General features: G+C 42.0%; 3 protein-coding genes across 6 annotated transcripts; all 3 read left to right on the forward strand.

Annotated features, from left to right (window-relative positions):
- The first annotated feature begins 1,684 nt into the window (after positions 1–1,684).
- Positions 1,685–8,701, forward strand: lgi3 (leucine-rich repeat LGI family, member 3). Its single transcript, XM_030060463.1, has 9 exons — positions 1,685–2,008; positions 3,140–3,211; positions 3,887–3,958; positions 5,060–5,131; positions 5,505–5,576; positions 5,881–6,050; positions 6,149–6,313; positions 6,410–6,500; positions 7,130–8,701. Exons 1-9 carry the CDS (start codon positions 1,791–1,793, stop codon positions 7,857–7,859), a joined length of 1,662 nt encoding a protein of 553 aa, XP_029916323.1. The 5' UTR covers positions 1,685–1,790; the 3' UTR covers positions 7,860–8,701.
- Positions 8,702–9,133: 432 nt separating this feature from the next.
- Positions 9,134–12,810, forward strand: chmp7 (charged multivesicular body protein 7). Its single transcript, XM_030060465.1, has 10 exons — positions 9,134–9,814; positions 9,947–10,118; positions 10,207–10,392; positions 10,551–10,684; positions 11,383–11,431; positions 11,526–11,645; positions 11,768–11,866; positions 11,969–12,026; positions 12,129–12,362; positions 12,472–12,810. The coding sequence occupies exons 1-10, from the start codon at positions 9,552–9,554 to the stop codon at positions 12,525–12,527; spliced, it is 1,371 nt and encodes a 456-aa protein (XP_029916325.1). The 5' UTR covers positions 9,134–9,551; the 3' UTR covers positions 12,528–12,810.
- Positions 12,811–13,567: 757 nt separating this feature from the next.
- entpd4 (ectonucleoside triphosphate diphosphohydrolase 4) lies at positions 13,568–21,501 on the forward strand. 4 transcript variants are annotated; one of them, XM_030060455.1, is made up of 13 exons: positions 13,568–13,698; positions 14,129–14,256; positions 14,369–14,566; positions 14,666–14,871; positions 15,178–15,328; positions 15,476–15,579; positions 16,491–16,550; positions 16,813–16,967; positions 17,570–17,736; positions 18,234–18,558; positions 19,606–19,691; positions 19,820–19,981; positions 20,083–21,501. In XM_030060455.1, exons 2-13 carry the CDS (start codon positions 14,249–14,251, stop codon positions 20,315–20,317), a joined length of 1,857 nt encoding a protein of 618 aa, XP_029916315.1. In that variant the 5' UTR covers positions 13,568–13,698; positions 14,129–14,248; the 3' UTR covers positions 20,318–21,501. The 4 variants fall into 4 exon arrangements, with proteins under 4 accessions (XP_029916315.1, XP_029916318.1, XP_029916316.1 ...); XM_030060458.1 differs by having other exon boundaries at positions 16,813–16,943; XM_030060456.1 differs by having other exon boundaries at positions 13,583–13,698; positions 14,005–14,256.
- Positions 21,502–25,011: the final 3,510 nt, after the last annotated feature.

Genomic DNA, 25,011 nt, shown 5'->3' on the forward strand with positions numbered 1-25,011 from the left:
GAGCCATGGTGCCTTATCATCGTAAAGCTGATATTTCATTTTTCTTTAGCAAAAAAAAAAAAAAAAAAGCAGTGGCACATGTATTTAGTCACAAATAAAGGAGAAATGTGTTATTTTTTAATATGAACAACTTTTTCTCTGTTGGGTGAATCCAGAAGACACTGGGGATCTTAGAAATGGGCCCTAACCAAGATACTTTTATGACTATTGCCTGTTTTTGCCTAAATAAACATTCTTCTGGCCTTACTCCTTCCAGGTTTGGGAAATCAGGACTCTTACATGCCAAACATTACAGAGCCCTGGGCTCATATCCCAGGGAGCTGTTTTGTTTTCTTAAAATGTAGAAATTAAAATCAGTCCACTGTCTGCATAAAGTTAAAGTAACTGTCAAATGTCACATTGCATGACAGAAAATAATTTTCTGAGCATTACTGAAGATCAAAAACGATGATCAAATATGTAACTGTTACTTTAGACCTTTGTGGGACATTATCAAAAACTGCTGAAATGAAGTTGAAATGGCCATTTTTTGACAAGAATAATATTTGCTGAGTTAATGACCCACACAAGGTGGTATTAATGGCTGTGTGGCATTAATTGCATTTGCTGAAAAAGATTTGGTAATGAATGGTAGTGGTAGTGGTAACTGTAAAAGAGGTTGAATTCACAGACACATTGTGATTTTTCTTTTATAAAATTAATGTATACATTCTGTATTTGATTTGGTATTTCATATTGTACTTATCACAAAGTGCATGACATCATTGCTATGTAAGTGACTTGACTTCATCAGTAGGTGGTGTCCACATTCACTCTCTCTCATACACACACACACAAACACACACACACGCACACACACACTCCATGAGCTTTTCTTTCTTTCTATATTTCCTTTTGACAAAGCACCAGAGATGTCAAATAGTCTCAGTGACTCATCTTGTTGGAAGCTCAGAAACAGCCAGACGAGACACACGTGTTTACACACAGACTCACACACACACACACATGCACGCACACACACACACACACACACACACACACACACACACACACACGCATGCATGCATTTCCATCCACTTTATGCAAGCGCACACGTTTGCCTCCACCATTCCTGCCTCCCTCCTCCCCAGTCTTGTTCCCTCAGTTGCTTGGCATGCCTTCACACCTGACAAGAAGCTCAGAGAGGCGCATGCCAGCAGAATTATCTTCATGAGCTTTTTGCCTTGATGCTCTCCCTCCCCCATCCTCTGCTTTCCTGCTGTCATTTTAAGCTTTCTGTGTGTGCGATAGTAAATAATTCAGTGTCAGCAGCGCTGCATACAGGTCCTAGTGCGGAGGAAGCAGCCTCGATCGTCACTCCTGCAGTCTGCGCTCCTACAGCAACGAGAGAGAGAGAGAGAGAGAGAGAGAGAGAGAGAGAGAGAGCACAGACCCAGGGAAGCTGCAGAGCACCCACACCCACAGAGGATACATGGGACTACCCTCACTTTCACTGCTCCCTCCCCTCCTCTCTCTCTCTCTCTCTCTCTCTCTCTCTCTCTCTCTCTCTCCTCTCTCTCTCTCTCTTGCTCTCCTCTCTCTCTCCCCTCTCTCTCGCTCTCTCACCCATCCGCTCTGTCTCTCCCTCAACTCTTCACTCAGCATCATCAAAACTGCTGTTGCTGCTGCTGGGCTGCAGGCAGGCTGATCGTTGCCTTTCCATTTACCACTTAGGGGGAAAACCAAACTTCTTGAGGCTCAGTCACACAGCATCCCCGTCCTCCTCGTATCCCGTGAACCCTGAGGGAAGGATGCTGGACGTCGGATCGAGAAGAGCCCCGGGATGGATGAGGCTCGTCTGCCTGTCCAGCTTGTGTCTGCTTTTTCTCTGCCCGCTTGGGGAGTCAGACGCCAGAAGAGCCCCCAAGATCCCCCGCTGCCCCCCGACCTGCTCCTGCACCAAAGACAGTGCCTTCTGTGTGGACACCAAGGCAATCCCCAAGAGCTTCCCCCCTGGAATCATCTCCCTGTGAGTACAACATCCATCACCGTTTCCCCCACTCAGCAAAGAAATAGACACAAAGCCAAAGCAAGTTCACCCTTTGACAGCCTGTATGGAGACTTAGTAGATCTGCATGTGTACAGATGGCAAAAATCTGTGCCTGTTGTTAGCTGATGATGTAATGATGCATAAATAAATGCACTGTACAGCCAGGAAAGTGATATAATCATTTTAAGATCCCAGTGCACCTGCATCTCTCCATTGGCAGATAAATGTATATAAGACAGTGTTACATAACAACAACATACCTCTATAACCTGACGAAGTTGGAGGGAAGAAAAGGGACATTATCCAGTGTGATAGGAAAGGTGTGGGGAGAGAGATGCTTGCATGGCTTTTAAGCACATGACAGAATGAGCATTTGGTCTCCCTGTGCCAGGAATCCACTCTGTTCCTGGACAGGAGTCAGGAAAAGAGGCAGTGCCCTATGGTTGCTGGGGCACAGCAGTAAAAATCCTGTAGAGCTCCAGGGAGAAATACTAACAATAGATTTCCTATCTCACAGCTGAAGACCTGCTTCTCCTCTGAGAGACTGAATCTTAAGGAGACTAGAGAGAGATGCTCCCAGTAAATGGAGCACCTCAAATGAAACAGAAAACTTAACACCGGATGAGGACTGCTGAGAGTGTTGCAGATTGCTTACTGTTTTATTTTGGATATTGACCCTGCTCATTGTCATTCTGCTCCTCAGATTGAATGTTGTGTTTGAACAGTCAGGGGAATTCAAGAGGACAGTTTGCTGGAGGTGGCCTTGTTTTACAATACAGAAGAAGTGAATAAGGAAGTTGCGTGTCCTAGTTTTTAAGATATTTAGCCTTCCCAGAAATTTCAAACTGCAAGGACGAGCTTGCCCTGGGTAAAAGGAGCTGTAGAGTAAAGTGCCTAAAGCCTAAGCCTCTCTCTGTTAATAATAAAATAGTCAAGCATTAATTTCCATCAGTCTACCATGGAGACGAGATAAAGACAAGAGTGTAAGTCATTTTCACCAGGACCTTGTTTACAACCATGAACCAGTGATGACATCACACTCCCAGGCTTCAGCGCTGCCTGTGTTATCTGCAGTTGATGATGGCTGACGGCCCTTGTGTATTTGGACAGGACCATGGTGAACGCAGCCTTCACGACCATCCCGGAGGGAGCGTTCTCCCACCTCCACCTGCTGCAGTTCCTGTAAGTGCTCACACCACGTCACCTCTTCTCCCACAAGTTTAAAACATGATCAACTTCGGCTTGTGTATCCCTTTGTGACAACCAGTGCTTTTTACACACACAGACGTCCCTTTTGATTAAAATTCCAACACTCAACACCATATGGACTTTTTCTCTCGGGCGATATTACAACACGCGCAGACATCTATTGTTTTGCAGTTACAAAGAAAGGACTGCAGCCACTAGAAATGAATGGTTATTGAAAACAGTGGTGACATAGCAGTAATAAGAGTAAAGTGGGTCTGTATCAGTGTCATTGCCAATGACTGACTCCCTTCAGTTCTGCTCTACCAGACAAAGGGCCGTTTGTCTCCTCAGATGCAATCAAGTGTGTGTATGTGTGTGCATGTGTGCGTGTGTGCATATCTGAGTTTGTGTTTATGTGCACAAGTAAAAACCTCACGTATATTATTATTTGCTTTATCTTTGTGTTATAGTAACCTGGAACATTGTGAGTTTTGTGCAGCTGAAACTATTTTTACTTGTTTATATCAAGCAGGAGTTTTCAAAGCATCTCTCAGTTTATGTGATGATGGAAAACGTTTATCAAATGCAAATGAAAAAGATGTTTCTCCCTGGATTTAGCTGGTCATTTGGATATGACATGATGTGATCATTCTGACCTCCTTTTCGCAGGCTGTTGAACTCAAACACTTTCACCTTGGTTGCTGATGATGCTTTCGCTGGTCTGTCTCACCTGCAGTACCTGTGAGTATCACACTTACTCCTCTTAAATTACACAGTGCAATATGATTTTGTTAATCGTTTGGCCATTTCCCACAGTTTTACGATATCGAAGGAAATAAATACTCATTACTTAAATATTTAGGCGGATCTCTGGTGTACGCCGATTCTGAAAATATTGGCAGAACATATTGATCCATAAAATAATTTGCATCTTGCATGAGGTGCAGTTTTACAGCTACAGTGTAAGATTTCAGGGGTGGAGTCTGCACTATGGCAATGCTTGCCAAAAATAAAATTGAATGTGAATCTTCCTCTTACTACAGAGAGCATGCTGCGCCTGTATGGTCTGATCAAGCTGAATATGCCATTCTGTGGAGTGATGGGGCCTGAGAAAATTTAAGTTGGCTCTTTTGCTGATGGATTTGAGTTTGTGTCTTTTCACGAAGGCCAGGCGCCAGGCTGTACAGACTGACTGTGTGGCTCTGGCTGCAGCCCAGCATCAGGCCTCTGCATCACCGCTACTACCCCTGCTACCCACTGTGAATGCTAATAAAGTCATATTTTCATATCCAGCCTCCTCCAGAGAGTCTGCTGGCTGAGCGCACGCTGTGTGCCCCCCTCCACTCGTAGACAATACAAAGAAAGGGCGGAATCAAATGATGCTGACAAATGGAGAACTTCAGCAACACGTTGTCCCATTTTCATGAAATTAATCACAGGCATGAAATGGGGTCTTATCATAATCAATTCTTTATTTTTGTTAACAAAATTATATAATTTTGCCTTCTCAAACTAGTGGTGCCATGCCAGTGCAGGTTTTAAACTGATTGAATGAGTCATTACCCCCTTATCTACAGTACCACCAGATTTAATTTCAAATCATGCTTAATTCTTGAGATAAAATATTGCCATTTCTTCCCTGTAAACCACCAGGTCCATACCCTGTTATTAGTCATATCTGGATATATGTGTGAATGTTGCTTGCAGTTGTGATGTTGTCGTGCCACATGGTGCCAAGTCAAACTCCCATCCAAACAAGGATGATATTCGACGGTTGAATATTTGCAATCAATGTGTGAAATATAGCAATTCGATCTCAGAAGAGTGCTCTCTCTGTCTCAGGTTCATCGAGAACAACGACATCCAGGCTCTGTCAAAGTACACATTCAGAGGACTCAAATCCCTGACTCATCTGTGAGTATCTTGTCGAGCAAATTAAATGAAGAAATAGGACAATTCAACCTGCTTTAGTTCTGAGACTCCTTTTCCTCCATCACATTTGTGCTGAACACTTTTTAATGCAGCAAAACATGCCATGAAATAAATGCTAAAATCAGGAATACAGGTTAAATGTTTGATTTTTCCAAGTTACAAACCCATTTTTTGATAATCTTATTGTCTTAGATTTAGCTCAGATAGGTAAAACATTTTCAGCTCGCAGGAGACTATCTGCTATCAATAATAATAAAAAAAACAGACATAGATAGAGTGCAGGTTTCTTCAGCAATAACATGCTACATTAAAGAGAAGATGTTTATAACACCTTTTTCCTATGGAAACTTCTCAGGTCTCTTTCAAACAACAACCTGCAGCTGCTGCCAAGAGATCTCTTCAAACATCTTGACATCTTGACAGATTTGTAAGTGCACACACACACATACACACCCACTGAAAACAGCCTCAGTGTCCCCACATGCCTGGAGGTTTGGCCCTCAAATCTGTCACTACAAAACAGTGGTTTGCTGGGGGCACCCTGAGGATTTAGTGGACTACTGCACTCGTCTGCAAAACTGTCTGTTTGCACTGCCTGGTTTGAATCTGGCTCGGACTCTGCTGGCTGAAATGTGGACCAGCCAATCCCCTTTAAGAACAGAGGTTTGGCAGATTTATGTTTGAGTGATTTAAACTGACATTTATTCTTCTTTTTCCTCCATGTTACCCAGAGACCTGCGGGGTAACTCTTTTCGCTGTGACTGTAAAATCAAGTGGCTGGTGGACTGGATGGAAAAGACCAACACCTCTGTTCCAGCCATCTACTGTGCCAGCCCGTTTGAATTCCAGGGACGCAGAATCCATGATCTCACCCCTCGAGACTTCAACTGCATCAGCGCAGGTTTGACTTGAATCACTTTCCTTACTGAAAATGAAACCAAAGGCGATGTCATGGCGTAACTCCTAGGTTTAGAATACCCGATATCTCTCGTCTTCTAGATTTTGCCGTCTACGAAACCTTCCCTTTCCACTCGGTGTCGGTGGAGTCCTACGAGTTCAACGAGGACCAGTTTGTGGCCTTTGCCCAGCCCGACTCAGGGTTCTGCACCCTGTACATATGGGATCATGTGGAGATGGTCTTCAGGAGGTTCCACAACATTACCTGTCAGTCACTGCATGGCTTCATGACGAGTGTTATTCTATATGTTATGCTGTGCCATGTGTGTTGTGCCTTATGTTAAAAATGAATCTCTCTCTCAGCTCGCTCTGCTGTGTACTGCAAGCCCGTGGTGATAAACAACACCCTGTACATGGTGGTGGCTCAGCTTTTTGGAGGATCTCATATTTACAAGTGAGGCTTTTGCTGCTTCATCTTGCATATGGCTCAAGTGCTACTGAATTAAGCAGGCAGTGTTAAGGAACAGTCCACCCAAAATACAAAAAATAGATATTTTCCTGTGTAGCCCTAGTATAAACTATCCATCCAGATAGCATGTGTGTGTTTTGATGAGGTTTCCAGTCTGTTGCAATCTTCCCTGGTGTTCAGCACCCCAATACAATGGGGTTGGAGAGATATTGCTTTGTGCTGTTCAGTCAAAAATGTATATGTGAAAAACGCAAAAACTACAGCTCTTTCCTAAGACAAAAACATGGTTACCTGGTGTCTACCGCCCTCAGAGGTGAACATTTTTGTTGGGAACTATTTTCTTTCAAGCAATGCTGTAGCTAGCTGATTTAATCTGAGTTTCTCCACATGCACATTTTAATGGTTTGAGTTCCACAAATAAATACCCATCAAGCCTCATTTTTATTGGAGATGAATGGGAGACAGAGACGGTTGTGACTGGAAACTTGTTCGATCACACAGAGACTATCTGGATAGATTGCCCCAGGGGTACGTGGGAAAAAATAATCATTAGTTCTAATCATTAGTTTTAGGAATATTTTAAATGAGTAATAATTTCCCCTTTATTATTGCAGGTGGGAAGAGGACCCACAGCGCTTTGTAAAGATCCAAGATATTGATACCACTCGGGTGAGAAAGCCCAACTTTGTGGAGACCTTCCAGCTGGATGGGGAGTGGTACTTCGTAGTGGCAGACAGCTCCAAGGCCGGCTCCACCAGCATTTATCGATGGAACAGCAATGGCTTCTACTCTCACCAGTCCCTCCACCCCTGGCATCGGGATACCCATGTGGAGTTCCTTGATGCTGGGGGTAAGCAGCACCTCATCCTCTCCAGCGCCTCCCAGCCTCCTGTGGTTTACCAGTGGAACCGCAGCCAGAGGCAGTTCGCTTTCCATTCCCAAATCACAGAGTTAGCCGATGTGCAGATGGTCAAGCACTTCTGGGTGCGGAAGGTCCTTTATCTCTGCCTCACACGCTTCATCGGTGACTCCAAGATCCTCCGCTGGGAGGGGCAGCGCTTTGTGGAGATCCAGACCCTTCCCTCACGTGGCTCAATGGCTGTGTATCCCTTCACAGTGGGCCTTCGCCAGTACCTCATCCTGGGAAGTGATTTCTCTTTTTCCAGGGTATACCTGTGGGATGACCTCACGCAGCGCTTTCAGCCCTTCCAGGAACTCAACATGAGAGCCCCTCGGGCCTTCAGCTTGGTTTCTGTGGACAACAAGGACATTCTGCTGGCTGCCAGCTTCAAAGGCAACACCCTGGCCTACCAACATCTGGTGGTAGATCTCAGTGCCAAGTAGACATCCAACAGGAAAGGCCGAGTGAGGTTTCACTGAGAGCATTTATCAACATGTGCCATATAAAGGAAAGACTGCAAGTTGTTTAAGCCATGTAATGAAAAGTTTGCTATCTCACTGGATGTTTTGAGTGAGGCAACTAATTATTGTTATTATTATTATTTTGTTTTTATGCAATATCCCTTAACATGTGAATTATAATAATACACCACATCAGTAATATCTCTACATAAATGTCATATGATTGTGCAGCATTATTGCTTCTGTTTAGCCAACCATGTTGTTTTTGAGACTATTATGCTGTATACTGTACTTTACAAGTGGTGTGAAAATGATGTGCATGTGCATCTACTGAATTATTCACACTGAATGAAATCTGACATGCCGTTTGAATGAATTACTGTGGGGATTTTATAGATTACGCTGTATAGGATACCTGTGTAGCAATCTGCATGCCACGTTACAGCTGATATCTCAGTGGAGACTAAAAAAAACTGTAAAACAAGCAATACTGATCTTTGTAATACCTGATGTCCTTTATATGTTCACCTTTATTTATGTACCTGTTTTGAAAATAATCTGGTGTACCACATAAGCGACGGGCCTTTAGGTTAAACATAAGCTCACATTTCAAAGTGCATGAATTCTGATATTATTATATGTTTTATTTATATTATATATGTTTAGTGGAGCTGATCTTTAAAATCCATGCATCAGTAACAAATAGCCAACAGCATGATTTCTGTAACCAAACTCAAGTTTCTCTCACACTGTAATACAAACGTGTCCAATTGTGAATCTGGACCAAGTCAATCTGTCTTTTCAATTAAATCTTTATGATGGTGTACGATGCTCTGTGAGCCGTGTAAAGTGTAAGATGTGCTATGACAAAAAAATGAAACTGCAATGTAGCTAATTTACAATCAATTTGGAAATTCCTGGGCCAAGATATATTTACTCAGTTATGTGATAATATAGACATAATGATATACCATACTAATACTATATAATTTAAAAATAATAATAATAATAATAATAATAATAATAATCATGCTAATAAGATTTATGTTCTTTAATTTAGACTTGATAGGCCTAATTAAGAAAACAGCACTACACAGCAACATCGGGCATGTGTAAAACTGGCGCAAAATGACTCAATCGACTCATTTAGATGCGCGACAAATGCGCAAATTTGATGCCCGTCTTTCCAAAACGAAACCTATGCTCTGGGTGCGCGTGTTTTAGCATTCCGGCCTGCCTAGGTGGGTGGAAGTCGCGTACATTCACGCATAACAACCGTAACATGTTCTCCCGCCTGTACGCACGGTTCTGGGTTTAAAACGTGCGCGATCAAACGCCGTTGTTGATATGTTTACGTTAACGGTTAGCGAGCTAGCCTTAGTTCCACGAATCGCGGAGAAGTGTGGAGTTTCGGGATAGACGGCAATGACATTTCAGCTCCTGTTGTGATTGTCCGTCAAGAGACAGTCACATGATATTTGAGCCCACAAGTTATCTTTCAGAGTGCTCTAATTTATCCCTGGCAAGAGTGACCTGATGGTGGATATTCGCTAGTTAGCCACCAGCGTCGAAGTTCAGGCTAGTTAGCTAGCTTAGCTGGGCTGGCTGCTAGGCATAACAAACCGAAAGCTAGTGCTGGGTTTACGGTTCGGGCTTTTTGTTTTTTTAAACAAAATGACTAATGCCACTGAAATAACGCTGCCTCCTGAGTGGGATGACGACGACCGTATGAATTTTCTGTTCTCGGAATTCAAAGAAAACCGAGATGTCAACACGAAGGATTGGGACAGCAAGATGGACTTCTGGACATCTCTCATCACACAGAGCTGCAGGGACCGCGGAGCCGTGTGCGTCAATTTACAGGAGCTCAACAAGGTTTTTCGCAGGAAGGGGACTTCGCCGCTGGGTTTGGGTACTGTCATCCAAAGCATGGCCAGGTCAGTGTCACGGTCAACTCTGTGTACTGTCAGCCTTCCACTGCTGACAGGTCATGTCTGACAGTACAGATCCTGTGTTGATGCATGCATGTCCGTTCAGTGTGGATGTGTATTGTGTCTAACTTGTACCAGGTGTGGGAAGATACAGAGGGAGTCAGAGTTTGCTGCCAATGTGGACTCCGGCTGGCTGTCCTGGGGTGTTGGCCTGCTGCTGGTCAAGCCTCTGAAATGGACCTTCTCCACTCTTCTAGGAAGCAACCGGGTGCCTTTGGAAGAGTCCTTTGTCATTATCGAGCTAGTGAAGGTGTGTGGGTCAAAATATTTCAGTAGGTCAGTGGAGGTGATGTGGTCTGTGACTGGGGAAAAAAAAAAATTCATTTTGTGTCTTCCAGGAGAAAGCAGCAGAATTGCTCGCCGCGTACCAAAGCAGTGAATTTGCGAACCGCTCCCTCCTGTCCTTCCAAGAGCTGTGTGCACTGTCCTCCCATGTTTGCACTGATGAAAGTACCCTATGTATGGCTCTGCTGCAGCTGCAGAGGGAGAAGCAAGTGACCGTTTCTCTGCACGAAGGCGAGAAGGTAACCGTTCGTTCAAGGTCATTTCAGGCGTGTTGTGCCAAAATGTGTAAAGCTGGGTAAAGCTTGCCAAGAGAGAGCACACTGAGAGAGTTTGTCCACTGACTGAAAGTGTAATGTATTTTGAGCCATCGTGTTCATTCTGACTCCACTCTTCACAGATTGTCAAGTTTTCCCAGCCCGGCTTGGATCGCGTCTCTCCGGTCAGCGATGTGGATATAGGCATCTATCAGCTTCAGCGCAGTGAGAAGCTGCTTGGAGAGCGGGTGGAGGCACTGGGTCTTGAGGCTGACAAGTACATACACTATAATACACACTTCTGGAATATTTTATATAGGTTCATTCAGGGCTGTGCACCATGAACAAAATTAAATATCGCAACATCTTGGACCAAATAACTCGGCATTGACATTATTATGACATTTTAGGGATGACTATTGGTGCTTTCATACAATATTTCCACACAGGACAATTTGGATAAAACAGTTATTGGTAATGTGGATATAATGACAAAGCACACACAGGCAAATAATAGAGCAGCTAGAATAGTATGGTAAGATCAGAAAATTGCACTGCTTTACTGTAATGCAGCCTTTAAAACTAGGCAATTACAGCCCTTGTGCTATATTATAATGTGATATCTGAAATCCCAGAGTTTTGCTGGTCTCATCGCCCATCTCTAGGTTCATCATGTGTAATTAATATGTCACTCTAGTTTCATGCTTGTAATTGGACAAATAAGGTATGAAATGCATGGTCACATATTTATTTATTTTTTCCAGAGAATGATGTTCCTTGAGAGGGCATGGTTTAATTAGTGAAGCCATTGAATTTAATAGTCTTTCAGTTCTGAAATAATAGGATCATGTAATTGATGTTTGGCCCATCCTCCTCCAGACATCAGAAAATTAAATGTATTGCCTTCAGGTGGCATACAAAGCCAGACATTATTTGCACTTTGTGCTAAAACCAAACTGTGTTATCTGTGTGCAGATGCAGAGAAGAGGCAAGGCTGCTGCTTCGGGAAGGGAAGAAATCTCAGGTTTGCTGCTATTGTGGCTCTGTCAAACCCATTTTATTACACACCACCACTTTACCACTCAGTTCATCACTCATATTCACGGTCTATCCCACAGGCACTAAGATGCTTGAAAGGCCGCAAGAGGGTAGAGAAGAGAGCAGACAACTTGTTTGCCCAGCTGGAGACCATTAGAGGAATCCTGGATAGAATAGCACAGTCGCAGACTGATAAGCTGGTAAGAGGCAGAACAAACATTAACATGCAGTGAGTGTTCTGCTAAAAGCATCTGGTAAATGATTACGGTCTGTCTAGTTTTTTCTTAAAACACATTGTTTCCTGTGCTGAATGTCTCTGTAGGTTATGCAGGCATATCAAGCTGGAGTGGCGGCCCTGCGGCTCTCTCTGAAGGATGTGACTGTGGAACGTGCTGAGAACCTTGTGGATCAAATTCAGGAGGTAGCACTTTTATTTTAAGGCAGAGATTGCTGTAATTTATCATTCTAACTGTTGAATGCAACCCTTGCATAACTCCACATGTATCTTTTCTGTTATAACCAGTTATGTGACACTCAAGATGAGGTAAACCAAACTATCGCTGGTGGTGTGCCCGGCTCAGGTATGCCATTTTGTCTGGTACACTGTATTTTTGAATCATAGTTCTTGTCATGTAATCAACATTGATTTTCATTTGGTTTTCATTCTTTATTTTTTCTCTTAGATGCAGACATGGATGAGTTGGAGAAAGAACTTAAATCTTTGTTGGAAGACACTAAGCCAGATGGAATCTCTGGTTTACCTGAGGTCCCAACAAATCCTCTGTCCCCTGCCAGGGAGCCGAGCCTCCCAGGTAATGATCTGCTGAGCTCTTTGCCGCCTGTACCCCAGACGTACTTAAATATTACCGACGAGCAACTGGAGGAAGAGCTGAATCGTTTAACCCTCACAGATTCAGGTTTGCTTGCTGTTTTTGTCATTTTTTCCCCTCACATTTATCGACCACGGTACAATAATGGGTGTAAATTAACACCTGGCTCTCTCCCTCTCTCTCTCTCCATCTCCAGGCTTTCAGCAGAAGAAAGTGTCTTTGCCAGCTAAAAGGTTAGAGCCTGCACAGTGATGGCACAAGCACACAGATGCCAAGTTTGGGTCCTGGACTGCAAAAAGTGCTTGGAAGAGGCTCTGCACTAACCTTTCAGCACAAGCTGTATTCAAAAAAAAAAAAAAAAAAAAAAAAAAAAAAAAAAGGCTAAGAATCAAAGTCCTTAAGAATAAACAAATCCTAAGGGATTAATTTGGCAGTTAGGGTAGTAATTTGAGTGATTGCTGAAATCAAAACCGTTACGAAAAAAAAAAAACAAGGCACTTTTCTTCATTTATTAAAAACGAGTGTGTTTATTGCGGAGGCATACCAGTTTGATCTCTCTCTCTCTCTCTCTCTCTCTCTCTCTCTCTCTCTCTCTCTCTCTCTCTCTCTCTCTCTCTCTCTCTCCCTCTCTCTCTCTCTCTCACTTTTCTAAGTTCATGCTTTTCAGCTTCAAAGCCTCCAGGCCTGCTCTGCTATCAGGATCTGAAAGGACTTTTATGTTAACCAATTTTAAATATGCTTTTTTGGTATGCCACCACAGATGAATGCTTTTAATTTTGTGCTATTTTTTGACAAGAGTTTGAACAACTATGTGTGTTTGTTTGTTTATTTTTTGTATGGTGTGTTTATGGATGTATGTAAATGTCCCGCATGGACACTCCTTTAACAGATGTGTTTTAAGTGGCCTTCTGATCTGTAGATATAATACTAAATAAAGATAACATATCATCATGCCAAATGAGTTACCACAGCCACAAGTACAGTTAGGCTCACTGCAATGCCTGTGAGTACTGAGAAGCCTACCTTAAGTGAATTTAACCAAATATGTTTCACAAAATAAAATTTATTTTAATCATTTGTCTGTTGTAGTAGTATTTGTACCACTGAGATGAATAATAATTTCTGTAGGAATGTGTTTGTCAAAGCTTGTCACGAACGGGTGTTGGTAATGAAAAGATGAATACATATTTGGAGATGAGTAACAGTGGGCGGAGTACATCAAAGGCAGTTTTATAATACCAGCAGCCTGAAACTATGCCGCCTCTTATTATCCGGAGCAGGGGGAGGTGAAACCGAACACACCTTGGCTGCGACTGCCACGTCACTGAGCGGAGACACGGCAGCTAATGTTAGCCAGTGGCTAGCAGCTGGCCGGGCAATAATGTGACATATTCTGGGAGGGAGGACTTACTCTGTTTCACCGGTGAGTATGAGCCTAATTTAAAGACCACAAATAGAGAAGCCAGTGTTGTTGATCCAGGTAAATATTTAAAATTTGCCTGCGTTAGTTCGCGTATCAACCATAGCCAACGGTACAGTTTATTCCCTCTGTGCAGCCTGCAGCTGGCACAGTCAGTGCATGTTTACGTATGGGGAAGTTTACATATGAGAAAACGCTTTCATGATTTTTTTCCCCGTTGTAACGTGGTTAATTTCGATTCAGAGCTTCAAATAATAAATCGAAAACCCAGGCAGCATCTATTTTTTTTTTTATTTATTTTTTTTTCAGCAAAACGAGCAAATTTGTGGCCACAAGTGGGAGCACTCCGCCGAGGCCGCTTTCCTAGCAAGACCTCAGAAGTCGCCTGGTAAATGTAGCTGATGTAGTTTTTCTGCTGTATGTCTCCACGAAGGTCACGATGATAAGTGAAAAAAATGCAGTGGAGCTTCCAAACAAGCCGGCCCTCCCTCCTTCAGTAGACTGTTATGTGATTTTAATACAGTAAACCTGCTACCTGAAGACAATCCACATCATGGGAAGGTGGGTGTGCTGTCAGTCCCGTGTGTCTAGTTTCACTCTCATTCACCAAGTTTGGATTTTCTTTTAAAGGCATATTGGACTTCTGACTCATCCTGCTCCCGTGTTTTGACAGGATCAGCTTTTCGTGCCTTTTCCCAGCCTCCTGGCATTTCAGCCTGTCCTCCCAGGTTCTTCCTCGGCTCTTGATCCCTTCCCTCAGACAGCTGCTCTTTATCGGCCTGGTGGTGTGCCTGGTCGGCCTGCTCTACCTGCTGCTCGTCACCGGACAGGGCCATGCCAGCTGGAGCAGAAAGGACAGTCACTTCCACAGGTGAGCCAACAGCCGCTCGTGGAAACGCTAAGTAAGTGTTTGTTTTACTGAGTGCAGGCAATATTATCTGAATCTTTACCCACATTTGTTGGCTAAAAGACACTTGGCAAGGGTGACTGATGTGGAGGCAACAGACACAAGCAATCCCAACCTGAACTATGGCCTGGTGGTGGACTGCGGCAGCAGCGGCTCCAGGGTGTTCGTGTACTGCTGGCCCCGGCACAACGGCAACCCCCATGAGCTCCTGGACATCCGGCAAATGAGAGATCAGCACCGCAAGCCAGTGGTCATGAAGATCAAGCCAGGTAAGATGCACAGTGCCAGGCTTCTCGTAACTTAACACTCTCGTCCCATTCAGTGTTTCACTTCTCCACATACATGATTAACATCATTTTTTTGGCTTCATATTTAATGACTTTTCCTAATGTGGGGAAACGTAAAACTAACATGATGATGTGTTTTCAATATGAGCACATTTGTAAATGCTTACTAGATGCGTCGCCTACGAATGATTATGAAGACAATCAAAATTTGTCTTTCTACAAAATAATATTAATTTTGTTATTTAATGTACAGTAAACGTACAAACATTCAATTGTTTTTGCTTCTAGGCATCTCTGAATTGGCCACAACACCGGAGAAAGCCAGTGATTACATCTATCCTCTGCTGAGCTTTGCAGCCCAACACATCCCCAAAAATAAGCACCAAGAAACGCCCTTGTACATCCTATGCACGGCTGGAATGAGGATACTACCTGACAGGTACAGTCGGCGCTGCTTAACAAAATCTCATAGTGGATACTCAAAGAGTAATGAGAAATGCTCAGACCCTAAGTTACGCTGGGAAAAGTAGTTTGTAAATGTTTGCCATGCCATAATAGTGAGATTGCCTTGTCTTTCACATTTCAGTCAACAAGAAGCACTTCTTGAGGATCTGCGGACAGACATCCCAGTCCACTTCAACTTCCTCTTCTCTGATTCCCATGTGGAAGTAATTTCTGGCAAGCAGGAAGGTAAACAAGAGGACAGGAATAAGATTATATAAATTTATAAAAACGAGTATGGCACCTCTATGCCATTGCTTCACATGACCTTTTGTTTAATCTTCACATATCACCCATTTTGCAGTCTGAACTGTTTGAAAATTAAATGAAAAACGCCGTTTTAACCCTTTTTATCTTATGCAAAGCCATATTGTGCATCCATGTAATGATATATGCAAAAAATACAAAAGATAATTTTTGTTTTCTTATATCAAAATACAGTAAAATCAGTGTTTTTTCTTACTGTAAACCAAAATATGATGCATGCTTATGTAGGTATGAAGCAACCACTTTCAACCAATAATGTGATGACACCCATCACCCGTCAATCATTCTTTTACTTTCAGCAGCGCAGAGCTAAGATTCACACCCAGTTTTCAAAGTTAAAAACGAAACGTTAATGTCCCACCTGTCTTTCCTGTTTCACTCAGAAATACATCACCATATGGAATTTAGATGCGGTTTCATTTTAAAGCTGTACCAGACAACTTCCCACATGCGTCATCAAATGATCTATTCAATTTAGAAGTTTGACTTAATTTCTGAGAGGCTACGTAATGTGACGTCAGTAAACTTGGCACTCCCTGAACCTAATTTCTTCTTCTTAGTGGCTTCTAGGGGTGGACACGGTGGGAAAAAAAAAAAAACGTAATGAAATTGCCATAATGAAATTATAGGGGCTGGCTGGAAATCAGACATTGTATTTGGGCAAGTAAGGGGAGAGGAGGCGCTCTTCTTTATTGTAGCCCTAATGTGTGGTTTAGACTATTGTACATTTTTGCATAAAAGTACTGCTTAATGCAGTTTTAAAAATGCTGTTGTTTGATTAGCCAGCAGGTAAATTGATAGATAATTCCTAACATTGTTATCATTGGTTGTAGGTGTGTATGCATGGATTGGAATCAACTTTGTCCTTGGAAGGTTTAACCATGTGCACAACGGTGAGTCCCCTTCAGCAATCAATGTTACTGCGGTGTGCCATTTTCACTCAACTATTTTGTTTAAAGAACAGATGATTTTTTTTAAGTAAGTTTAGTTGTCACATTAAGCATTTTATTTGTCTTCTTTTGACAAAACCAAGGAAACTTTTTGTGGAAAACAACACCATAGATTTTTTTTTTTTTAAATTGTGTAAACTGACTCTTTAACACATCATGTGTCCTCCTTGCTGGTTCCCTCTCCCTCCTCTCCCGTCACTCACAGATGGGGAAGCTGTCGTTGAAGTGCAGGTCCCAGGCGGCGATCAGCAGGAGGCGCTGGTGAGGAAAAGGACGGCGGGTGTCCTGGACATGGGCGGGGTCTCCACACAGATCGCATACGAAGTGCCCAAAACTGTAAGCTTTGCTTCTCCACAACAGGTTATTATCACCAACCAATTCTGTTTTTGTGCTGTCTTTGGTTTTGTCACTCACCCTTTGTTCTTCTCCCTCCTCCCACCTTCTGTCATTCCCCGGTTAAACCTGTATGCACCATTTTTGTCCCGTGGAGATGAAGTACTCTCCATTCACCACTATTGAAGGCATACTGTAAGCCTGCTGCATGACTCCATAGCAGGATGTGGGATTGAGAATACAAGTCTTAATATGTTGGATAATCATACGCAGTGGAGGTTATCTGTAATGCAGTGGATCCTGTTTTGTTTTGTTTTTTACTGGCTAATCCACATGTAGTCTACCAGGTGTTACATAAGCTGCATGTGCTCCTTGCTGTCATTGTTTTTGCTTTACACCACATGTTGCTCAACTCCAGCTTAACTGTCATCATGTTACATAGGTTAAGTTTTTTAGTTATTTAATGGCTACTAGAGATGATGAATATTAAATTTGTAGGGTTTTTTGTCTTTAAACATTAATCACCTGTCGTCATATATAAATGTGATACACATGGGTGGGGATATGCATGGGTATGTTATTAGGTAGAGCCCAACTCTCCCCAGCTGATTTTTTTGTTTGTCTCGTAGGAGGAAGTTGCCAAGAACTTGCTGGCAGAGTTCAACTTGGGCTGTGACGCACATCGCACAGAGCATGTTTATCGTGTTTATGTGTCCACCTTCCTGGGCTTTGGGGGAAATGCAGCACGCCAAAGATACGAAGAGAGCCTCGTCAGAAACACTGCCACGCGAAATAAGTGAGAGCCAGTCGTGGTAGCATGCCTTATTTTTTCCCTTTCATTTAAAATATTTTGTTTTTATTTGGATTTGGATTTTTATTTTTATTTTTTTTTTATCTGTAACCTGAATGGAATTCCCTTTATTTTCTTTCAAAAATATTACAAAAATGGCTATTTTCGCCCATGAGGAACAAATTTTTACATTTTTACCTATTACAAGACTTTTTCTGTTCATATAATATCATTTTTATTTATTAATTATTTATTGTTACTTTTCTTTGAACTGTTCTCACTTGTGTAAGGTCTTTGATCTGATTTTTTAAAAAATATTTTTTTATTATTTATTACATACTATTAATACTGTTAAGTACTGATTTTTACATATATTTCTTAATTCTCTTTGATGCAACTTCCAACAAAAAATGCATTTTCATAGGCTAAACTAGTGATTTTAGAATGTTTTTTTTTTTTTTTTTTAAGAAATAATGGACAATGAGTGTTATTTATTTGTCCAGGCTGTTAGGCCAGCATGTAGGTGAGTCAGTGGAGTCTCCCCTCCTGGACCCCTGCCTCCCCTCAGACCTGCAGGACGAGGTTGGCCCGCCGACACAGAGGCTCTATCTGCGAGGCACGGGGGACTTTGACCAGTGCAGGCAGCTGCTCCAGCCGTTCCTCAACCGCACCAATGAGACTCAGACCTCCCTGAACGGGATCTACCAGCCCGCCATCGACTACAGCAACAGCCAGTTCTACGGCTTCTCTGAGTTTTACTACTGTACGGAGGATGTGCTGCGCATGGGAGGAGACTATAACTCCTCTAAATACGCCCGGGCTGCCAAGGTAAATGCTGCAGCGGAAAACGTGACACATACTGCCATCAAGCATGCCAAATATAGCTTCACCAAATTATTTATTATATTAGGTGGAGCTCCAAATTGTTCACAATGGTTTATCTTACTCGGTAGTCTGTATTATATAAATGCATCACTGTTTAGTCATTATTGCAAGCACCAGTTCTTGAAGCTCCAGTCCATAAATGCAGTTTGATTCCCATTGTCAAAATTCTCCCATGTCACAGCTGGCTTAATTTTAATTAATTCATAATTCAGGGCATTGCATTCTCAATGTATTTGGTCACAGGTTATGTTTGTTTTCAGACGCATCACAACACATTACTAATCAACATATCTGGTTTCCATACAATTAAACTGTATTCTCAAATGAGACACACTGGGCTTTCTCACTTTCATCATGTGTCAGTGTCACATGGTTAGGTTTAGCCCCCAGCTGACTTGGTTGAGGTTAAATGGCCTAAATGTAACATGATGTCACTTTAGCTAAAAACGAACACTGCTGTCACTTAACACAAGAATTGAATTCAGATCTCAAGTGAAAGTAGTGTTGATCGATCCGTCTGCCGCCTCACCTTCCTCCTAATGAGGACCTTATACTAGCTGATTGCAGATGTATTTGTGATATGTCACAAGCAAAGGTAATCTGCAACAAAATGTGCTGCCCTTAAAACATAATTGAAGATGCAGTTTAGTTGTATGAGAACATAATTTTTAGGAGACTGTGTTGCTGTGGCAGCACCATGAGTCCTACATATATTCTGTATAAGGTTTTCTTATGTTAAAGTAAAATTCCTGTATTTAAATAAGGGTAACTTAGGAGTTTTGCACAAAGCTTATTTTCCCAAGTTAAACTTCTCATGAATTTTGTGTAGATATATTTGAAATCCAGTCCAGTAGATTCTTGATTGGCCTTTGAGTTTCTTTGGTGTAATTTTCAGTTAGGCTGAGCTCCAGATGATTTGTCACCTTCCTTGTGTTATTAATTCATGTCTTAGTACTTTAGAGAGTTTCTCAAGCTTGCTGTTATCCACAGAGTTACTGTGCCACGCAGTGGAGGACTTTGAAGGAACGCTTTGACTCTGGCTTGTACGCCTCACACGCTGATCTTCACAGGTTGAAGTAAGTAACACAAAAACATCAAAGCCCTTGTAGATCTACACTAACCTCTTGATCACACCTCAACAAAAACACATTTTCCTTTGCCCACCAGTGTGAATCATTGGCATTTTGTTTATGTATGTGTGCAGGTACCAGTGTTTTAAATCAGCATGGATGTATGAGGTATTCCACTCCGGCTTCTCTTTCCCAACAAATTATAAAAACCTCAAGACCGCCCTTTTGGTCTATGACAAAGAGGTCCAGTGGACTCTAGGAGCTATCCTTTACAGAACACGTTTTCTGCCTTTGAGGTAGGAGGCACTGTCATGCCAAACAAACATTAATTTTGCCAGATAAATCATCTCTTCCTCTGAAGTCTGTCTGATGTACTTGTTTGATTTGCATTTCCCAGGGACATTCAGCAGGAAAGCCTCAAAGGAGCGCACTCCCACTGGCGGCACAGCTTCTCCTTTGTCAACAACCACTACTTATTCCTGGCCTGCTTCTTCATTGTCTTGTTGTCTATTCTGCTGTACTTACTGCGTCTTCGCCGCATCCACCGGCGTGCGGCCCAGCGCTGCACCCCATCTGCTGTACCATGGCTGGAAGAGGGCCTGGGCTCGCCCACACTTCCTATCAACCTCTAAACTTTTACAGTGTCAAGTCTGGACCATATGTCTGACTTTCCAAAGCCAATCTCCACTCCTTTCCTTTCCATCTGCTTGTTCATTTCTGGGTGCAGGGCCAATTTCCCTGAGGGGACAATAAATTAAATTGAATTGAATTTAGTCAGCCTTCATCAGTAGGCTGCTATCCTGTCATGACTTGACTGTTGATCAAGTCCAGTAAACAGGTAAAGTTGTGAGGAAGATCTCGCATGATGATTTTTTTCAGACTTCACTCAGCTGTGAGAATGTGTATGTTTATGTTAAGTTATTTTGTTTGATATCAAAGTGTCTGCCTTTTTGTTTGCTACAAATGTGACTGAGGTACAAAAAGATTACCAATTCTTGTCCTGTGCTCCTACTCGAATGGCAGCTGCCTCCAAGTGTCTGTTAAAATTGCAGAAATGTCAGTGAGACATAGTTACTGGCACTTTGCTGGTTAGGTAATACTCTGTATCCAAATCACAATTCAAATGTACTTTGAATTTCACACAGATGGACTCTGGTAAAATATGCCATATGGAAGCAATTTCTTTCATTGTTTATATCCATGTGTGTGCACTTGCCTTTCTCTTTGCCTTGTTAGGTGCATGATCACATTGTCTCGGTATTTTCTTTCTTTTTTTAATTTTTTATTATTGATTAATGTTATTAGCACTTACCATTTCCACAGAAACCTCAAATGCAATACGATTATTGGGCAGGAGCATTTTCAGAATGTGACAGAGAATGAGATGGTATGGTACTGCAAAGCTGGAACAGTCTTTTCTTCATGTCTTTTTTCGCAGATCTTTCTGCCTAGTATTTATATTGCAGGAAAGAGAGCCTTTAAAAGCTACACTAGTGCAATATTTGTTCATGTCTTGTCACTGTTGAGATGTTCTCCAGTACACATCAGCTCTGTTTGCCAGGAGCATCAATCTCTCTAAAAGCCCTATTTTGTGCGGAGTTCATCCAACTGTTCATTTGGATACCTTTGCATACCTTTTCAGATACATTGGGCTTCAATTTTAGAAGTTGTCATATCACTGCTGTGAGGGGATAGTACATGAAAGCACATATCCCATTATTTATATGAAAAGGGTGTAGTGAACTATTTGCACAGATGAATTTAAAAAATAGGTGTTGGCACATTTGAAATTCGGTAATAAAAGTTTTATGGTACACTTGTGTGGCTGTTTATTTCCTAATGAGGAAGTCAGACTCAACAGACTGTGGCTGTATTTTCTTGTAACAAATACAAAAGGCCAAAAGTATTGTGAAGAGGTCCATTCCTCAACACAGAAGTCGATGTGGACCATCGCCTTCCAACATCACTGCTGAAAAGGGTCAAAGTATAACTTGAAGCTGCCTGCAGTTTGGATGAGAATATAAGCAAAGTGTGAGAAGTTCAACCAGCAGCTTTACGAGGCAGACAGTCACTAAACGACCACATCAGCTCAGGCTGGCCATCAGAGGGAGGGGAAGGGGGGATGTCGTCGTAGCTGCTTCAACCCGATGCAAAAACCTGCTGAGGGGGGTATTGTCATTCCAGGGCCTGTCCTCCCTGTTTTCAGCTCCAGATTGGCCCAAGGCAAAGCTGCTGGTAATGCAGGCACTGAAGAGCTGGTTTATCGGGAAGAAACTTTTAACTTGCACAATCTAGAAGAGAAGGTCAGTTGAAGTGGAAAACATTTACTTTACTTAGATGGGTAGACATCTTTGCCCTCAATTAACCTCACCAACATAGCTGTTATAGCAACTGTCTCCTTGTTTATTTGTGACAAACCCATGAAAACAGTAATCAACGGAGCATTCTAGCCTTCAGTCATAACAGCTGCTATAAAAAATACAACCTCTTGATGTGCACGATACAAAGATACATAAATAGTTTCTCTACTTTGTAAGCGAGGCCCAAAAACCTCCAGTAGGTGGTATTATCAGCCTTTGTATAGTACAGCTTTGATAAGAGAGTTAAAATCAAGATATTGTTTGATCTATCTTGCAGATTGACACTTGGCTTTGAAAATACTAATTTTGCAAGCATGATCTTAATTTTAATGTAGCAATTTTGGTTACCAACTAATTTGTCCCGCTTTAATAATAACAATAATATAAACTTTATTCACGTAGAACGTTTTAATCCGACAGTGCAACCCAAAATGATTTACATTATAAAAAGCAGTAGAGGAAAGACAAAGCAAAGCAATTACAAGCAAAGTGGCTGGAAGGCAGCTTACATTTGAAACATCTGAATTTAAATTGAATACAGAGTGAGGTGTGCTCAAATGTTTTACATAACCAAATAACACAAAATGAGCCTTAATCTTAAAAAAAAGTTCAGGACCACTTTTGTCATGTCATGAGCGATGGTACCCCTAAATGTATCAAACAGCATACGGACAAGTGGTACTTATAGATCTACGGACACAAAGACAAAGCCAGTGCTGTTTTACTCTGAGGTCTTTGCTGTCAGGTTTACAGCAGCGAGCTGAATGTGTGAATAGCAGCTGAAACAACATTGTGTCTGGACAAGTGGTGCTTTAAGACATCAGGCTCCCAGTGCTGAGTCACCCATACCCTGCTTTGGTGACACGCCCACAGTGACACTGCAGTCTGCTTGGTGGGGGAATGTCAGTGGAGCTTATATTTCAGCAAATGTTGACTGACACAGGATGGTTAACAGATTCTTTTCATGGCCCTGCGTTACAAATATCAGTGATGTGTATCCTGCATTAAAATACAAACAATATTATATGGAGATCAAATATTTTGACCAACAGATGGGAAAAGGAGAGGACTGCAAAATCTCACTGATAAGGGAAATAGATGGCAGCGTATTAATGGAGAAATGCTGGATTATACATTTGCTCGGTTTGTGAGCTAACAGTCATTCCCATGCTATTCTCACGCAAACACCAGTGTTGCCAGCAGCATCCAGTCTAATCTCAAAGTGAAATTTAAACTTCAGGGATGCAACAAGAGCCAGGGGATGACACTGCCAAAAACACAGATTATGAATAATTAAGAATAACAAATGTAATGAGAAAAATGCAAACCAGCCTAAGTGTATGTGAGGATGGGTCATCTCCAACAGACGCGTTCAATCCATTATTTGGAATTTAATTACTTTGATACCATGTGGCTGGGCTAGAGCATCTAATTCCTCTGAATGTACAGGACTGAGAGGCTGAAAACCACAACGTACCTTTGTCCTATCAAACGCCTGAAACTGAGGGATGGATGTGGTGCTCCTGCGTGTTGAAAGGCTCCTACATGCTCCCTAGGCTATTTCATATGACCACCATTCACATGACGAGAAGCAGGGCTAGAGTATGCAGATTAGTCTATGAAATAGTCAAATCTAACAAGGCGGATGGCCCCCCATCTGGACCACTCCTTCTTCTTCTTCTTTTTTTTTTTATTAGAATCTCTTTTAGCCAAAGTGCCAGTGGGCTACACTTGTTCATTTAAAACACATTTTAATAATGCTAAAAAATTATAAAATAATAAGATAATTTAAAAAAAAGACAACATTTAATCAACACATGAAAAAGACACAGTTCCACTAGATATATCATGGACAAAGTTTTTACTTCAGAATAACTGTGTAATGTGAAATTCACACCAAGTGATCTCCAGCAAATTCTTACTTATTCTACTTTGGAAAACCACCAAGTAGCTTTATAGTAATCTTAAGCTAAGGTTACACTCCACAACTAAATATGCATGATAAGAGATGGCTTTATGATCTGTTACAGAACCATTAGAATTGAGACAAGCATTAAAAGTTGTTTTTCATGGTATTTCAGGGACTAACGGTGTCACCTTGCAGTGTACCCCCTGTGGTTTCATTCACTCTGTGCTCCCTGTGTGCTTCAGTGTGTGTGTCTTGTGGAACCACTGTTGACTTTATATTAATCTCCCATGGTTCTTCACTGCTTACTTCATTATAATTTACTTCACCTCACACAGGTGCCACTAAAAGGTACCAAACTGGTCTAACCACCTGTCATCAGACCAAATTTGGCAACTAGTGACCACAAAAAGTGACCACAAAATCTATTTCCCTAATGTGACCAGCAGAAGAAACACAATTTAAAAAAAAAAAGAAAAAAGAAAGAAAAAAAACATCCTTCCTTTCTTACAAGGAACATATCACTGGAACATATAATTTGAAGAAATAAAATTCACTAACAATGCTGCAAGAACTAATAACGTGAACGAATAATGATAATAATAATGATGATGATGATGATGATGATGATGATGATATCAATGATGACCACTGTGGTAAATTTTTCCTGTGTATGCGTGTGTGTTGTGTCTTGTAAAACCACACTTGTGCATGAGGAAACCACAAAGTGTCAGACATGGCTGCAAAGAGGCTGAACTGTTTCCGACTGTATTTTGCACAACATCATTGCACAGATGCTGCCGGATAAGCGGGCCGAACCTCCTTATCTATCAGGGCACAACTGGGTGATTAGTGTGGTGCGGTCACACACTCGCATCCACTCCGAAACACAGGGAGACACAGTCCTATTGACCTGAAATAATAGTAGCAGGAGTGTGAGCTGTCAGTTACGGCTATCAGAGAGTCCCACCACGGGAACTTCTCATTGGCCAGCTCTGACTTATAGCCCGCCTTTTTTTTGAGTATCTGGAATTTGATTGGCCACCGTTCGAGCCGAGCT

The sequence above is a fragment of the Myripristis murdjan genome, chromosome 9 (assembly GCF_902150065.1).
Source record: "Myripristis murdjan chromosome 9, fMyrMur1.1, whole genome shotgun sequence".
In the NCBI taxonomy this organism is placed as follows: Eukaryota; Metazoa; Chordata; class Actinopteri; order Holocentriformes; family Holocentridae; genus Myripristis; species Myripristis murdjan.

Coding starts and splice junctions, on each gene's coding strand:
- lgi3 (XM_030060463.1), top strand. CDS start 1,791: ATGCTGGACGTCGGATCGAGAAGAGCCCCGGGATGGATGAGGCTCGTC. Junction 2,009..3,139: donor CCCCCTGGAATCATCTCCCT/GTGAGTACAACA, acceptor GTATTTGGACAG/GACCATGGTGAACGCAGCCT. Junction 3,959..5,059: donor CTGTCTCACCTGCAGTACCT/GTGAGTATCACA, acceptor TCTCTGTCTCAG/GTTCATCGAGAACAACGACA.
- chmp7 (XM_030060465.1), top strand. CDS start 9,552: ATGACTAATGCCACTGAAATAACGCTGCCTCCTGAGTGGGATGACGAC. Junction 11,432..11,525: donor GGGAAGGGAAGAAATCTCAG/GTTTGCTGCTAT, acceptor TCTATCCCACAG/GCACTAAGATGCTTGAAAGG. Junction 12,027..12,128: donor TGGTGGTGTGCCCGGCTCAG/GTATGCCATTTT, acceptor TTTTTCTCTTAG/ATGCAGACATGGATGAGTTG.
- entpd4 (XM_030060455.1), top strand. Junction 14,872..15,177: donor GGTCATGAAGATCAAGCCAG/GTAAGATGCACA, acceptor TTTTGCTTCTAG/GCATCTCTGAATTGGCCACA. Junction 17,737..18,233: donor AACACTGCCACGCGAAATAA/GTGAGAGCCAGT, acceptor TTATTTGTCCAG/GCTGTTAGGCCAGCATGTAG.